Source organism: Primulina huaijiensis, chromosome 4 (genome assembly GCF_012295235.1).
Source record: "Primulina huaijiensis isolate GDHJ02 chromosome 4, ASM1229523v2, whole genome shotgun sequence".
NCBI lineage: Eukaryota > Viridiplantae > Streptophyta > Magnoliopsida > Lamiales > Gesneriaceae > Primulina > Primulina huaijiensis.
In genome coordinates, this window is record NC_133309.1 from 701676 (window position 1) to 717769 (window position 16094).

Consider the following 16094-nt stretch of genomic DNA (forward strand, 5'->3'; position numbering starts at 1 on the left):
CGTTGAGTAATTCTGTTCATACGGCTTCAACTGTCTCGACGCGTATGCAATCACCCTTCCCTCTTGCATGAGTACACATCCTAAACCTTCTTTAGATGCATCACTGTAGATGGTGAAGTCTTTGCCTTCAGTTCGCAATACCAACACTGGCGTGGAGGTAAGCTTCTTCTTCAAAGTCTCGAAGCTCTTCTCACAATCTCCACTCCATTGAAATTTAGAGTTCTTCTGTGTGAGTTTGGTGAGAGGTATTACTATTGAAGAGAATCCTTCAACAAACTTTCGGTAATAGCCTGCTAATCCGAAGAAGCTTCGAATTTCTGTCACAGTCTTTGGTTTAGGCCAATCGGAGATTGCTTCTACTTTTTTAGGATCTACAGATACTCCTGCTGCTGATATTATGTGCCCCAAGAATGTGACGCTCTCTAGCCAAAATTCGCATTTCTTGAATTTGGCGTAAAGTTATTTTTCTCTCAGCGTCTGGAGGGTGAGACGGAGATGTTCTTTGTGGTCTTCCTCACTTGACGAATATACCAGAATATCGTCGATGAATACCACAACAAACTTGTCAAGAAACGGTCTGAACACCCTGTTCATGAGATCCATGAATATTGCTGTAGCATTGGTCAGACCAAACGGCATCACTGTAAACTCGTAATGGCCGTATCTTGTCCTGAAGGCTGTTTTAGAGATATCTTCCACTTTGACTTCAGTTTATGGTATCCTGACCCCAGGTCGAGTTTTGAAAAGACCTTGGCTCCTTTCAAGTGATCAAAAAGGTCATCTATCCTCAGGAGAGGGTATTTATTCTTAATTGTAATCTTGTTCAACTCTCTATAGTCGATGCATAACCTCATACTCCTGTCTTTCTTTTTCACAAATAGTAGAGGGGCTCCCCACGGAGATGCACTGGGTCGGATCTGCTTCTTATCCAACAATTCTTGAAGTTGCTCTTTGAGTTCTTTCAACTCTGTTGGAGCCATTCGGTACGGTGCTTTTGAGATTGGTGTAGCATTGGGCACTAAATTAATCTCAAATTCCACTTCATGGTCGGGGATTGTGCCAGGGAGTTCTTCAGGAAAGACAACCGGAAACTTTTGTACTATCGGAATCTCTTCTAGTGTCAGTGTGGTTCCTTCTTTTACCTCGCTCAACATGGCTAGATAAACTTCTTCTCCACTTTTCATGGCTTTCCAAGTTTGAGAAGCAGAAAGAAGGGTCTTCCGTTCTTTGGCCTTGCCATGAAATAAAAGTTTCTCTTGGTGTGGGGCTTGGATGGCTACCATCTTTCCATGACAGTCTACTAAAGCATGATTCTTGGCTAACCAATCCATTCCAAGAATTACATCAAATTCCACCATGTTTAGTTGGATTAGGTTTGCCGTGAAACTCTGATTTTCTATGATTACACTAACATCCCGATATAGAGTGCGAGTTTCTAAAATTCGATTAGCAGGAGTTGCTACTCTATATGGTTCTTCTAAGTTATCAGGCTTAGCTCCTAACTTCTTGGCAAATCTTTTAGACATGAATGAATGTGTAGCACCACAATCAAATAACACATACGCAGATATATCATTGATTACAATGGCACCTGCTACGACATCATTTGAGTTGTCAGCCTCTTCTTGAGTAAGGGCATAAACTCGAGCATTTGTCTTGTTTTCCTTAGGCTTGTTTGGAGTTGTTTCTCCTGCTGGACTATTCTTTGGATCTGGAAGAGGGCATTGAGCAATGCGATGGTCCATCTTTCCACAACGGAAACAAGCTCCAGAATTCTTACGACATTCACCAGTGTGAGTAAATCCACAAGTTTGGCACTTGACTCCTTCTTTGCTTGATTAGGAAGAAGTGGTTCCTTTGACTGGAGCACTGGTGAATTGGTTGTTTGAAAACTTAGGCCTCTTGAATTGATGGCCCGGTTGGTACTGTCTTGACTGAGGACGTTTGAGTTTGTTCTCACTTCACGCCTCTTAATGTCGTTTTCAGCCTTGATGGCAGCTCCCATCAATTCATCAAAACTGTTTGGTTCGATAACAGCAAGGGCAGATTGAATGCGGCTGTTCAATCCTTTCTTGAAGCGATGCATCTTCAAGGCCTCGTCTCCCATGATGGTTGGAGAGTAAGTTCCCAATGAGTGGAACTTAGATGAATACTCCACCACTGTTATGTTTGGTTCTTGAACCAAGCTTTCAAATTCTGACAGCTTCTGCACTCGAACTGCTGTTGGGAAGTACTGCTTCAGAAATGCCTCTCGGAACCTTTGCCAAGTGATAGGTCCCGCCCTTACCATAGCTGGTGAGACTCCTTTCCACTATTTGGCTGCTTTATCCACAAGAAAAGGTGTAATCACATCTACCTTGATCCCTTGTGGAACCTCAAGTAGTCGAAGATGATTCTCCACCTCTTTTATCCAATTTTGTCCGACCTCAGGATCGGAGCTTCCATCGAAGTTCGGGACTCTTGCTCTGCGGAGGGACTCATAGTGCTGCTTAGTCCCATTCTGAGGTGGAGGTGGTGGCTGATTAGCGTTAGGGTTGACAAACCCTTGTAACGCGGTTGCCACAATCGTGGCTATAGCCATCAGATCCGCCTGACTGAGGCCAACTGCTGGTGGTGGTTGTTGTGCATCCTCATCGTTGCGGTTATTATTGCGGTTATTATAACGAGGGTTGCGGTTGTTTCTCACAGGTCTTCCGTCCATTTTCTACAAGTATGCAAGTTCTAAGATTGTTGGCAGAAAAAGGAACTAAACAAAGGAATCACAATAATCGAGTAATTGCTCAAAAATGAAACCAATGGATAGAAATAAAAAAAAAAATTTATTGATTTCTCAAGAAAGTGCAATTACAAATAACCTTTGAAAATGCTAACAAAATGCAAATAGAACAAGTGCTATTACAAAAAGTTACTACAGAATGTCTAATCTATCACTTCTCCTAATCCCAAATCCATAGGATCCTCCTCAACTTCTACTTCTTCTTCTTCGGGATCTTCTTCATGGTTAGCTATCACTGCCTCCAGATGTTCAATATGATCATGCAGAACTGCATTCTGGTCGCTAAGAACTTCGACAGTGTCCTATAGCTCTTGAATCTGAGCATCAGTATGTTCTCTATACTGATTATGCTGATGTACGAGTTGGTGATTTTGATCCTTAAGTATTTGGATCTTCTCAACTAATGTATCACGTAACTCGATGAACTCTGCAACAGTCTCTTGGGAGGTTTCGAACTCTTCTTGAGTTCTCATATTCCTCTTTTCTGCCTCATGCAGATAATGAGCATAACGTTCAACATCACCTCTTAAGTGTTCTGCTCGACGCTCTAATTCATCTTTGTCCAACTCTAGGCAGTAGTTTTGTTCCTTTAGTTTCTCTAGCTTCTTCTCTAAACTCTTAATGTAGCTACTCTGGTCAGCCATATCCTACATCCAAAAAATGAGATTGAAGGTTCAGAAATGATCTCAAGAGTGCTAGTCGAACTATAGACAATTACTGGAATGAACAGCATCAGTACAGCTTATAACATTCAATGGAAGAAAATAGCTCAAAATTTTTCGGTCTCAGAATCTCGTGAAAAATTTACAAAAAATCCTTCACATCAAGAACATGAAGTGTACTAAATTTGGTACAAAAATTCTGAGCCGTTTGGAAATGAAAATTTCTTAAAATTTCAAAAAATTGGAAAATTTTACGGAAATGATGATATCACTATCTAAACGAAGGATTTTGGGATTCGTCGGCGGTGCTAGGTTAGGTTCTCTCATCGAGAGCTTTCCAATCGTATCTTTTAATAGTCAAAATTCTTTCTGGATCAAAAGTTATGGCAATTTGAAGTTTGCGTGAAAAACACCTCAATTTCCATGCCATTTGCAAAGTCTACTGCATGCGCTTGCTGGAATTCACTGTCTACTGCAATTCTGATGCTACAATCAGTTTGCGGTTTTTCCAGCACTGTTAGAACCAGTCTACTGCATTCCAGGTTTATTGACCAGTCTTCTGCATTCAGACCTATTGGTTTCCATCTGCTGGTTCTGGTTCCAGACTACTGGTTTGATGCTACTGTTTTTCGGTCCACTGGTTTTTAGTCTCCCAATTAATGACCATAATCTGCCATTAACAACTTTTATTCCATGTTAAATGCTTCAGTTACAAGTCATGAGCTGAATTAGTAACTGTCTGCTGGAATCTCGTTCTTCTGCTGCTGGATTTTATCTGCTGGAAAAATACCAGCTTCTGGAATATTAGCTGATGCTGGAATTGTTATCTTCTGCTGGAATTTTCCTTTGCTACGGAATATTGCTAGCTGCTGAAAAATGTTTGCTGCTGCTGGAAATTCAGGTTCTCACAGAAGCGATAAAATAATGTAAAATAAAACTTAAATTGATGTTTGAAACTTCATGTCTCGAACTTGATCACCAACCCCAAAACATGTGTTGTTATCCTCTTCCAATTGATCTTCGCCCTTTTATGTGAAGGGAAGTTAAAGGGGTGTGTGTTTGGGAAACACTCAGCATGTGGAGGCCAATGGTACATAAGAATATCGAATTATACATAAAATATGAGTTCAAAGGTGACATCTCGCAGAACATGTCGCAACATGAATCAAGACATGAGACAAATTAAATTCGAAACAAGGCATAAAAAAATATCATAACTGAAGCATAAACTTCAGCTATTCATTTCTTTATCCATAGTATACTAATCAGCCCTAATTATTACTCGTATAAGTGAGAAAACTGTACAAACCTTTATATGGATTGCACTTTCATTGTCACAGTGCATGATCATCGGATCTCCATGATAAACATCCATCTTCTATTCAAGTTATTATAATACACCGTATCAGAAACTAGGCTGCTGTAAGTCTTTGAAATAGACAACAAATTTTCTGGCAATTGATTGCTTCAAAAATGGGCAGAAATCAGCAGTGTAAAGCTCACGAGAATGAGATAGCTAGGAAATGGACTGTTACAGGGTCTTCGATTTTTGGACAAGGACCTTGTTTCGAATACGTGCAACAAGTGATAGAATTTGAGAATAATTTGTTGCCGAAAAGGTACAGATTCGGCTAGAAAATATGCAGAATTTTGTTGCCGAAATGGATCGAATCGTTGCTAGATTTTTCAAAGTATTTTGGCAGAACTCTTAACAGCCTATTGAATGGTCTTAGTCAGGCATTACAAGATTGTTACAAGCTCAGGGGGTTAAATTTAAGTAGCTTGAATCCATGGAAGGATCTTCACAAAGGTGAGAAATCAGTCGACACATCGAGTTCAAAGTTTCAAATTTATGAACGGTTCTTGGGTCGAGACTTCACAAACTAAGTACAACTCTTGCACTTATCAAGTATTTAAATAAATAGAAAACAAAATGATTTTTCAATTAAAAAGCGTAAAATAGGATTTTTTTTTTTTATGAAACATATTAAAAAATCCGTGATTATTTGAAATACTTGTCATGTTCAATTGTGAATGAATGCGTGAAACTTAAAAAATTTTAGATGTCCATTTATTGAATTGTGATTTGTGAAACATGGTAAGAAGTTTGACCAACTGTTTTTGTAAATAATGAACAATGGTTGTTCAAAGTTAATTAATTCAAATGTCCAATGGTTGAATTTTAAGAAGAAATAAAGTAAATCTGGTTTTGGTCTACATTATCTATTGAATGGATGAATTATTGTCAATAATTTAATTATTAATTATATATTATATCGCACCAAAAAGTCTACGCACACATGTAATTATAATGCTCTACGTACATATGATCAAATAATAATGGTGTAAATATATAAACGTTACATTTTAAAACTTGAAAAGCAAAAAAATTACATTTACTCGTACTAAATTATTTATTAAAATGTGAAAATATATCCGTTTCTCAATATCAAATTTTGTGCCCCCATTTTATTCAATTAATTCATAAATGAAAGTGGCTAGATAAATAAAGATAATGTGTAATTTAAATTAACAAGATTTTATGGATGTTTGCAGATAACACAACAAATTCTGGTTGTTTGAGAACTCTCGGTTCACCAGAAACAACAAATTTTCCAACAAGTTAGCTTTGAATGGCTAGAGTTGGTAGGGTATCACAAATTGATCTTTGGTGATCTGATATGAAAAATAGGTGTGTGATAGGCGAGCAGCTTGATATACGAACAATAAGTGTGATCGATGTATTGTATTTTGAAGATTGAGAAAGCTTGAATCTTGTATTCGTCTTGTTGTAACTGATTATCTTTGAAGTTCAGAATCTGCATATTTATACCCAAAAGTCTTCCAACGTCGGAAACGTTTTCAACGATCATCTATACTATCTCTTGAAATATTAGTATTGTCAACATTTCTTCATCATATACTGCATAAAATGCTTCTTTACTTTTTACGGATTCAGTTCTTTTAGCTTGTGAAAAATTGATTGACTCTTGACATTTAGAAAACATTCTTGTCAATCAAGAGTTGGTAAGATATTGTGCTTGATACTTATCTAACAATCATTGAACAACTTGAGTTTGTTGTATCCATCTTGATCTTCTTATATAATATGAACGGCTTGACTTATCCAGCATCTAGAATCTTGTAATTACATGAGAATGACAACTGGACCTGAGACAACTCGATATTATTTGTGTCATTGCCAAAACATAGGGTGATTTAAACTTAACACTGACGAAGATAGGAGTTAAGAAAAGTTTTTATTATCATTACTTCCCGCTCTATTGCGAAGATTTGAAACAATTCTCCGAACCCAGTCCTGATAACGCGCCTCAAACATGCTCCGTTTTTTGTTTTCCATGTATGAACCTGAACTCACATGTAACAGGGATGACACTAGATGTGTGTTGCATTAGAAATCCCAAATTTCCTACATGATGAGCATATGATAAATATGATATAAGTGAAATTTATAATTATTATCTTTGACAATCATGGTTGATTTAGATTTCGCAAGGATTTTTTGAACTAGTTGGTACTCTCGATGAAGGTGAGATGAGCCATATAGTTTTTATTCGTCTCATGTTTGTCTCATTTTTAAGTCATCTCAATTTCGTCAATTGACCCATGATGACACTAGATGTGAGTTTCATTAGACATCTCTCCACAACCACATGATGAACATGTGATAAATATGATTTTAACGAAATTTTACAATTATATTATTTGACAATTATGATTGATTTAAATTTTGTAAGGACATTTGAGATTTTATAAAATAATAAACATAATAATCATGCAAGTTAAAAACATATCAAACAATATATTATTAATCTTTATACATTATTCATCTCCACTTTATCCATTATCACATTTATTATTCATTTCTTGTTCATCTCATCCATTATACCAAACGATAACTTAAGATATTATAAAATAATAAACACAATAATCATGCAAGTTTAAAGCATACCAAAAAATATATTATTCATCTCTATTTTATCATATCTTACGTATTTCATCTGTAACACCGAAAAATATCACAATCTATATATTTTATGATTTTTGTATGTCAACAGTAATAATTATATTAGGACAAATCCAAGTCAAAATTGCATTCATTAAACCCCAAGAAAGAAACTAACAAGTTGTGTATATATATATAACTAACGTATGAAGTTGGTACGATAAATAACTAACAATGGGAAAGATGTTATCTTTGTTCTTCTTCTTCTTCTTGTATTTTGCCACTACTCCGGCAACTTGTTTGAGCAATGAAACTGACTTTCACGCGTTGCTAGCTTTCAAGAAAGCCGTTTCTATTTTCCATGGCGGTCCGCGCGGAGCTCTAGGATCATGGAATGGCAGTGTGCATTTTTGTAACTGGGAAGGCATTTTGTGCAGCAGGAGGCATGGAAACCGAGTCGAATCCATTGACTTGAATTCCCAAAACCTTTCCGGACTCCTTTCACCTCATTTAGGTAATCTTTGTTTTCTGAGAAGTATCAATTTACAGAGCAACTACTTTATTGGAGAAATCCCGGAAGAGTTGGGTCGTCTGAGACGGCTTGAGTGGGTCGAATTCAGTCAGAATATTTTCACTGGAGGGATACCAAGAAACTTATCCCAGTGCAAAAATCTTTTTTACCTGAATTTGATCAACAACTATCTCACAGGGCCTGTAATCCCAGAGCTTGGTTCTTTGACCAAATTTCAAGCTTTAGGTGTCACGCCTCGAGACGGGGTTTGGTTGACACCGGCGTTGCTCTCAAATTTACATTCGAAAACACCAAGCCTCAGAAGTACAGAATTCAGAAACCAGTCTTTTATTCATAATACTGAATATTCAATGTCTGATACAACTCAATTAATAACGTTTTACATCGGAAATGTAAAACCAGAAATACAATGTCTGAACAGATGCAGCGAAATATAAAATATAAATCAGAACTGAGAACAATGATCTTCATCACCAGCCCCAAAATTTAATCTGCTCTTCTTCTTCTAACTTTTCTTCCTCGTTCTTATCTGAGATGGGTTTGGTGGTGAGTGATATGGTTGTCACTCAGTAAGTAGGGGCGGGAATAACTCTCAGTTTTCGAAATCCCATTTTACAGAAACAGTAACACAATAACATATAGAAAACTCTTATTTCAGAACAGAAGTCAGAATCAGAAATCACAGGTTTCAGAACAGAAATCAGAAATAGCAAGCACTGAGCACGTTAGTGAATTTCATGGCTAAACTGATATCAGTCCCTTATATGTTCTCTTCTCTAAGAGTTGAGGACAAAATCAGAATCAGAATCAGAATTCAGAAATGTTCAGAATATATATTCCTACCATTAGTTCACTAGGGAGTTTCAGTGCTTCAAAATCATATATAAGAAATTAAACATACAGAAACTGTGCGTTAAAACAGAATTATCAATCTGATTTCAAATTACTTATATATAAGCCCACTTACAGTAATTTGCTAGAGTTTCGGTTGAAGTCTACTGGAAATCTGGTTGCTCTCGCTACTGGATTTTACAGCTCAAACAAGGCACTCTCTTAGCTCGAAAATTTAAGTAATACTCTCAAGATTTGTGTAACACCAAATCAGAGACTTGAGAGTGTTATTTATAGGCTAAAATCTGACTGTTAGCCTCCTTATTAATGACCATAATCTGCCATTAACAGCCTTTATTCCGTGTTAATGTTTCAGTTACAAGTCTAAGCTGAATCAGTAACTGTCTGCTGGAATTCGCTCTTCTGCTGCTGGATTCTGTCTGCTGGATTCTAATCTGCTGGAAAAATACCAGCTTCTGAAATAATAGCTTCTGCTGGAAATCTGTCTGCTGGAAAATATCATCTTCTGAATTATTGACTGCTGCTGGAATTATTAGCTCCTGCTGGAATTTTCCATTGCTACTGAATATTGCTAGCTGCTGCAAAAATGCTAGCTGCTAGGAATTCGGGTTCTCACATCAGGCCTGTCAATTAACAATCTATCGGGAACTATTCCTCCCTTTCTTGGAAATCTCACTAGTCTAGTGCAACTTTCTTTGTCACAATGTGGTTTGCGAGGAGAAATTCCAGAGTCACTTTCCCAACTCCGGAGCTTAGGATTGATAGATTTAAGTTATAACAACTTCACCTCTGGAATCCCATCCGGTCTGTATAATATTTCTAGTATCACTGTTTTTGCAATGGGATCCAATCAACTCCACGGAAAAATTCCTTCTGATGTAGGCTTGACACTTCCGAAGCTGACGATTTTCGATCTGTCATTCAATTATTTTGATGGACCTGTTCCGTCTTCACTCTCAAATGCTTCCTTCCTTCAAAGTATATATTTGTATTCCAACAAATTCACAGGGCCAATGCTAAAAGATTTCCATAGTTTGTCTGATCTTCAATAACTTCTCATTCATTCTAACAGTTTGGAGGGAGATATCAGCTTTATTTCATCTATGACAAATTGTACCAACCTTTTAATGATATCTATCATGTCTAATCGTTTGAGTGGTTCACTGCCAGACTCCATCGGGAATCTTTCAACTCAGCTCAACTCCCTTTATATAGGAGAAAATCGAATACATGGGAACATCCCTGCGGGTATCCAAAACCTCGTTGGCCTGACCCGAATCACTTGTGAAGGCAATTTTCTTGAAGGTCATATTCCTATGGGCATCGGAAAGCTTAGTAAAGTCCAAGTAATTGATCTGCAAGCCAACCAGTTGACAAATGAGATACCATCTTCTATTGGCAACTTGACCTTGTTGAACACTGTTGCTTTGGATTATAACAACTTGATTGGAAAAATTCCCCTAAGTTTAAGTAATTGCACCGCCTTGACATTCTTAGCCCTATCTGTTAACAACCTTACAGGTTCAATACCTCGAGATATTATTAGTCTTTCATCGATTTCGATTTCTTTTCACAGCCCACAATGCCTTCACGGGTTCTATCCCTCTAGAAGTAGGTTCGCTAAATAATCTTGAAGACCTGGATTTGTCTTATAATAGATTATCAGGAGTTATACCAAGCACTTTGGGCAGTTGCCTTTCGCTGGGACGACTTCACCTCGAAAACAATTTTCTTGAAAGACAAATACCTGATGCATTTAATGCTTTAAAGGGTTTGGAAGACTTGGATCTTTCACAGAATAATTTATCAGGGCCCATCCCAAGTTTTCTAGCAAATGAATTGAAGTTGAACAGTTTGAATCTGTCATTCAATAGGTTGCAAGGAGAAGTGCCAACACGAGGAGTTTTTCAAAATGAAATCGCATTTTCAGTAGAAGAGAATGAGTATTTGTGTGGAGGTTTAGCTTTCTTAAAGCTTCCTGCTTGCGCATCTACTACAAATTCCAAGAAGAAACATTCCTCAAATCTATTAAAAGTATTGATCCCCGTTTTGGGAGCTGGAGGCATTTGCTTTTCTTTTTCATGCACGTACATATTCGTTTATAGAAGAGGGATACTAAGAAAGATTCATTCTTCGATGCCATCATTTGAAGACATGTTTTTAAGGCTGTCTTATGCAGATCTCTTGAGAGCTATGGATTCTCTGAAGCCAACTTGCTTGGGTCAGGACGATTTGGTTCTGTCTACGGAGGAATTCTTGATGACAAACAACTGTCAATTGCAGTGAAGGTTCTAGATCTTAAAATTAGAGGAGCTGCTAAAAGTTTTGCGACGGAATGCAATATATTAAAAGCAATCAGACATAGAAACTTGTTAAAAATATTGAGTGTATGTGAAAGCATAGACTTCCAAGGAATTGATTTTATGGCATTGGTTTATGAACTTATGGATAACGGAAGCATGGAGAAATGGCTACATAACGATTACGCACAAGAAGCAGGTCATCCGCAGAGTGAAAGCAACAGATATCTTAGCATAACTCAAAAACTGAGTATTACCATTGACATTGCATCTGCAGTTGAATACTTACATCATGGCACCGATTCCATCATTATCCATGGCGATTTGAAGCCGAGCAACATACTATTGGATAAAAACATGACTGCTCATGTGGGTGACTTTGGATTGGCAAAAGTCGTCTCGAGCATATGTCCAGCATACGATGGAAGCAGCAGCTCAATAGCAATCAAGGGCACCATTGGTTACATTCCTCCAGGTATGAAAGTTTTCATTTTTCAAATCCCACAATGAGTTAAACACAAATCCGACATTCCATTCCCATGGCTAGCTCCTACAAATACGCCATGTCGAAATCTAATTATGTAAAATACAAACTGAACCTTTCGTTATATTCGAAGAGTATGGGATGAGCAACAACATGACAACACAAGGAGACTTGTACAGTTTCGGTATTCTTGTGTTGGAGATGTTCACAAACATCAGACCAACAGACGACTCAGAACTTAGCGGTCAGCAGAGCCTCCACCATTTAGTGAGCCATGCTTTGCAGAACCAAAAGATGAACATTATTGATCAAACCATTCCTCATGAAGATAGAGGTAATAGTAAAATAAGGAATTGTGTGTGTTGTGTTCTTGAAATCGGAGTAGCACGTTCAATGGAATTGCCCAAAGATCGAATGACGATAGCTGATGTTGTTAGAGACTTGAATGATATTCAGAAAGCTTATTTGTCTGAATAAAGCAAATTCAACGAATAGAGCAAATTCAATAGTGTTATATAAATAAATTTTGATATTTTTGTTCCTTTATCTTACAATGTATGCCTTTGCACACTGCTTCTGTTCATGCCAACAGTTGACACTAACTTGAGTTTATGATTTTTTTCCCATTATTTCTTAATAATTGATAGACTCTAAGGCTACGTTTGGTTTGGATGATAAAATAAACTAATGATTAGTATGTAAATGATAAAAGAAATGATTGTGATAGAAATGTAATATATAATGTAGAATTGTATTATGTTTGGTATGATTTTTAAGTGTAAGATAATTTTGAATTTTTTGATGAAATGACAAAATTGTCATTTCTTCTTCTTTTTTTTCCTTCTTCCACTCCCGCGGCGACGGTGGTCGGCCGGAGACGGCCGCGGTGGTCAGCGGCGATGGGGTCGGCCGGAGGTTGTCGGCGGCTAGCGGTGTACGGCCGAAAGCGGCGGAGGTGGTCGGCCGGAAGCGGCGGCGATGGTCGGCGGCGGTGGTCGGCCGAAATCGGCGGCGGCGGTCGGCGGCGGCGGTCGGCGGTGGTCGACGGTTGCCGGCGGCGGTGGTCGGCCTTTGGCGGGGGTTGCCGGTGGACAGTCGGTGGAAGGAAGTGGTAGTGAGTTTGAATTTAGGAGAAAGGTAAAATTGGAAAAATAGGATGGATTAAGAGTAGGATAAATAATCCTAGGGGGTGAGGAGGTATTATTTTAACCTACCTAATATAACCGAATCATTCATAGGAGGGATTGACTTGGTTAAATAATCACGCGTACCAAACGAGGGATAAGGTAGGTTAAAAAAAATAAACCCACATTATCACTCCTACCAAACACTACCTTAAATTCTTTTTCCCATGGTTACTTGATTAACGTTTTATGTATTTATTTATTTAAACGACCTTTCAATTTTTTGATTTAATAATTGATTATTTTTTTAATTCTTTTTCCCACCATGACTTAATTAATGTTTTATTTATTTATTTAGATGATTGACCGACGATTTCGGTTGGAAATGAATCTAGCAAGCGGACTAGATCTTATACTAAATGGATGATGAGTCAAAGTATCGATCTCACAGAGACTAATATTTAATTACTAAAATTTTTTATCATTTAACTTAAGCTAGACAAAATAAATAAAAAGATGATAAATAGATAATTAATTTAAACTATTAAATAAAATAATTGCAATTAAAAATGAGACATTCAAATATCAAGGAGGGGCTCGAATTCAAATAAATAACTAAGATACACAACAGTACCAAACTCTACTATGTTGACACATGTTAAAATTCAATTAATTATTTAATTCTTGACAATCACGGTGAAATCTCCAAATTTATTTATTAAACGATTCCTCGAGTTAATAAATCTATTTAAATCTAACAGTCCAATTATTTCTAATTGAATTTAATTCGATCCAAATGCACTAAATCTTCGTGGAATTTCAGTTTTCACCTAAAATCGCACACTGAAACCGAATACTATTTCCAGTCAGTTTAACAATGTGTTGATGAAGTCTTTGTTGCTATATTTAACCAATCATCTTTCGATTCGTGATTAATCAACACACATGTAAATAGTTGATCAGGCTATTAACAAGAAATATTAAACTAACATCAATCAATAATTAAAATCAAGAAAAATAATATATTGAAAAGAAACTAAATATCAAACAAAGTATTGTTTGACCCTATTATGGTCTTAGTCTAAAGAAAATTATTCCATGAATTCAAAATAGAAGTGAAAAGTCATATTTAAGTTCATAGAAGAAAACAAAATTAAGGATAAGTTAAAGGAATTCTCAGTGATTTGTGGCATGTGTTGAGGATGCTTCTGTCTCTGTCTTCCTCCCTGTTGATATCTTCATTGTAGTATTATGTTCTCTTCCTTTCTCTCTCCTCTGCCCCATTTTCTGTACGCTTCTCTCATCTGCCTCTTTCTTCTCCTTTCTCCTTTCTCTTTTCTTCTTTCTTTTCTTCTCTCTCCTCCTTTGTACTTCTTCTTTGCCTCATTCTCTTCCTCCTTTTTCCCTTCTCTGCTGTGCACTTCCGCGCTAATTTTTTTTCTGTGTTTGCGCCTCCTCTTCTGTACGTCTTCTCTCTGTCTTTTTATTCTTCTCTTAATGGGCCTCCTCCTTCTTTCCTTCTAAGCCCATGTCAAGTAAAGAAATTGTAGATAAGATTGTATAGATTTTATTTATCAAGATTTACATAGATTTTTCAATATTTCAATATCATAAAGGAATAAAAATATTTTATTTCATTTCTTTTAGTATTTTATTTCCTTTGAAATCTTGTAAAATCCTCTTGTCTCCAAAATTAGACATTGTTTCTCTTCTATTCAAATCTGCAATCATTATAAAATTAGTTCAGATAATCACAAAATTAGGGATAATAATTACAGATAAGCAAAAATATTATAAAACAAAATCTCTATAAGATTTGGGCTTATCAATGATCTTTCAATTTACAGACTTAGTTCTAGTATCCCAAAAATCCACGCTTCCGCTACGTTACTCTGTTAAAACTTAAGTTCTAGAATGTCCTTACGTCTACTAAATCCCAGTTAATCTTTCTTTCTAAATCCTCATTTTGCAATTCCCAACTTAAAAAGACCCATAATGACTTAGTACTGTTACTACTATAACTTTTAATTTCAATTTTTCTTACAATTCCCAATTAATAGATGGATGACCATATTTATCGCATATTATTTTTCTTATTTTATACCCAAAATATTTATCTACTTATCATATTTCAACCTTAAAATCCCAAACGCATCCGCTAACGCTTAGATTTTTCACGCTTATTATTGATTCATCCTTAAAATCTCATGATCAGCATTCCTTATAACACTATAACCAAGATATCTCAAGGTTCCAAGTATTCTTAAAAGTCTAAATCATCGAAAACTCTTATCAATTAACCCATTCAATCTTCACTTATTGATAAACTAGTCCCCAAATTCCGTAATAATTGCAAAACAAATTCTTAATTTCCTCGAAAATTATCCTAATTGATCCTTAATTTCAAAATCTTACGATTAACCCATAAGTTCTTGACATTCTTAATTCTCCTATACGAGTTTCTCATAACATAAATTTCGATAAATTAAACTTATTTACCCAAAATCAATTGCTATAACCTATTTTACCTTTCATCAAAACTTAAAATCTCAATTTATACATTTTCTTACTCCCAAGTCATTGCAAATCCTCGAATCATTATTTCTTATGAGTAATTCCCAAAAATTATTTCGACTAGTAACCATGAATCAAAAAAAATATTTTCTTAGAAAATCTACGTGTCCCTATACATTCATAAAATTCACGATTAACTTATTACCCAAAAAATAGAACGTCAATACTAAAATCCAAAAATCAACATAGTCCAATTCCACCACAAAACAAACATGCGTTGAAATCAAATAATTTTCTTATTTCATATCGTATCACGTATAAAAATCATGAAGTATATAATCTTTTAGCATAACAAAGTCATGCAACCATGCAAGATAAAAATCATTTGCCATGCAACCTTAAACATAAACGTCAATCAACTTCAAAACGTGTATGCACATGTAACTTAAACGTTTAGATCATGCAAACATGTAGGTAACATCGCATAAATCATATAAAGCATGTAACCTTACAGATTGAGGCTTGATGACTGATCTTTCTGGCACTGACGGTGGCACAACCCTTTACAGAACTATTGCTCTGATACCAACTGAAACGTCTGCCCTTTTTATTACTTTAAAAATACTAGAAATTTTTTTTTTTAGAAATACTCAATTTTTCTGCCATGTACCTTTACCCCATGAAAATATTTTTATAAAATATGCTACCCTTTAAAAATAAACGCCAACCAATTAGCATTTTAAAAATCAAGTGCAATAGTCATAAAATGAAATCTTCAATTGTTTTACCAAACCTAAAAAGTAATAAATTTGAAAAATATAGCTCATACTAAATCTCTCAAAACATAAATAAATAGTCTTAAAATCTTTAATGTAAATCGTGA

The 16094-nt window shown here is 36.1% G+C and overlaps 1 protein-coding gene and 1 pseudogene across 1 annotated transcript; one reads left to right on the plus strand and one right to left on the minus strand.

Annotated features, from left to right (window-relative positions):
* Positions 1 to 638: 638 nt before the first annotated feature.
* On the minus strand, positions 639 to 2290 carry LOC140975852 (uncharacterized). Its single transcript, XM_073439781.1, has 3 exons — positions 1790 to 2290; positions 1061 to 1745; positions 639 to 967 (listed from the first exon to the last, which is right to left on the minus strand). The coding sequence occupies exons 1-3, from the start codon at positions 2288 to 2290 to the stop codon at positions 639 to 641; spliced, it is 1515 nt and encodes a 504-aa protein (XP_073295882.1).
* Positions 2291 to 7648: 5358 nt separating this feature from the next.
* Positions 7649 to 12050, plus strand: LOC140975882 (uncharacterized; annotated as a pseudogene).
* Positions 12051 to 16094: the final 4044 nt, after the last annotated feature.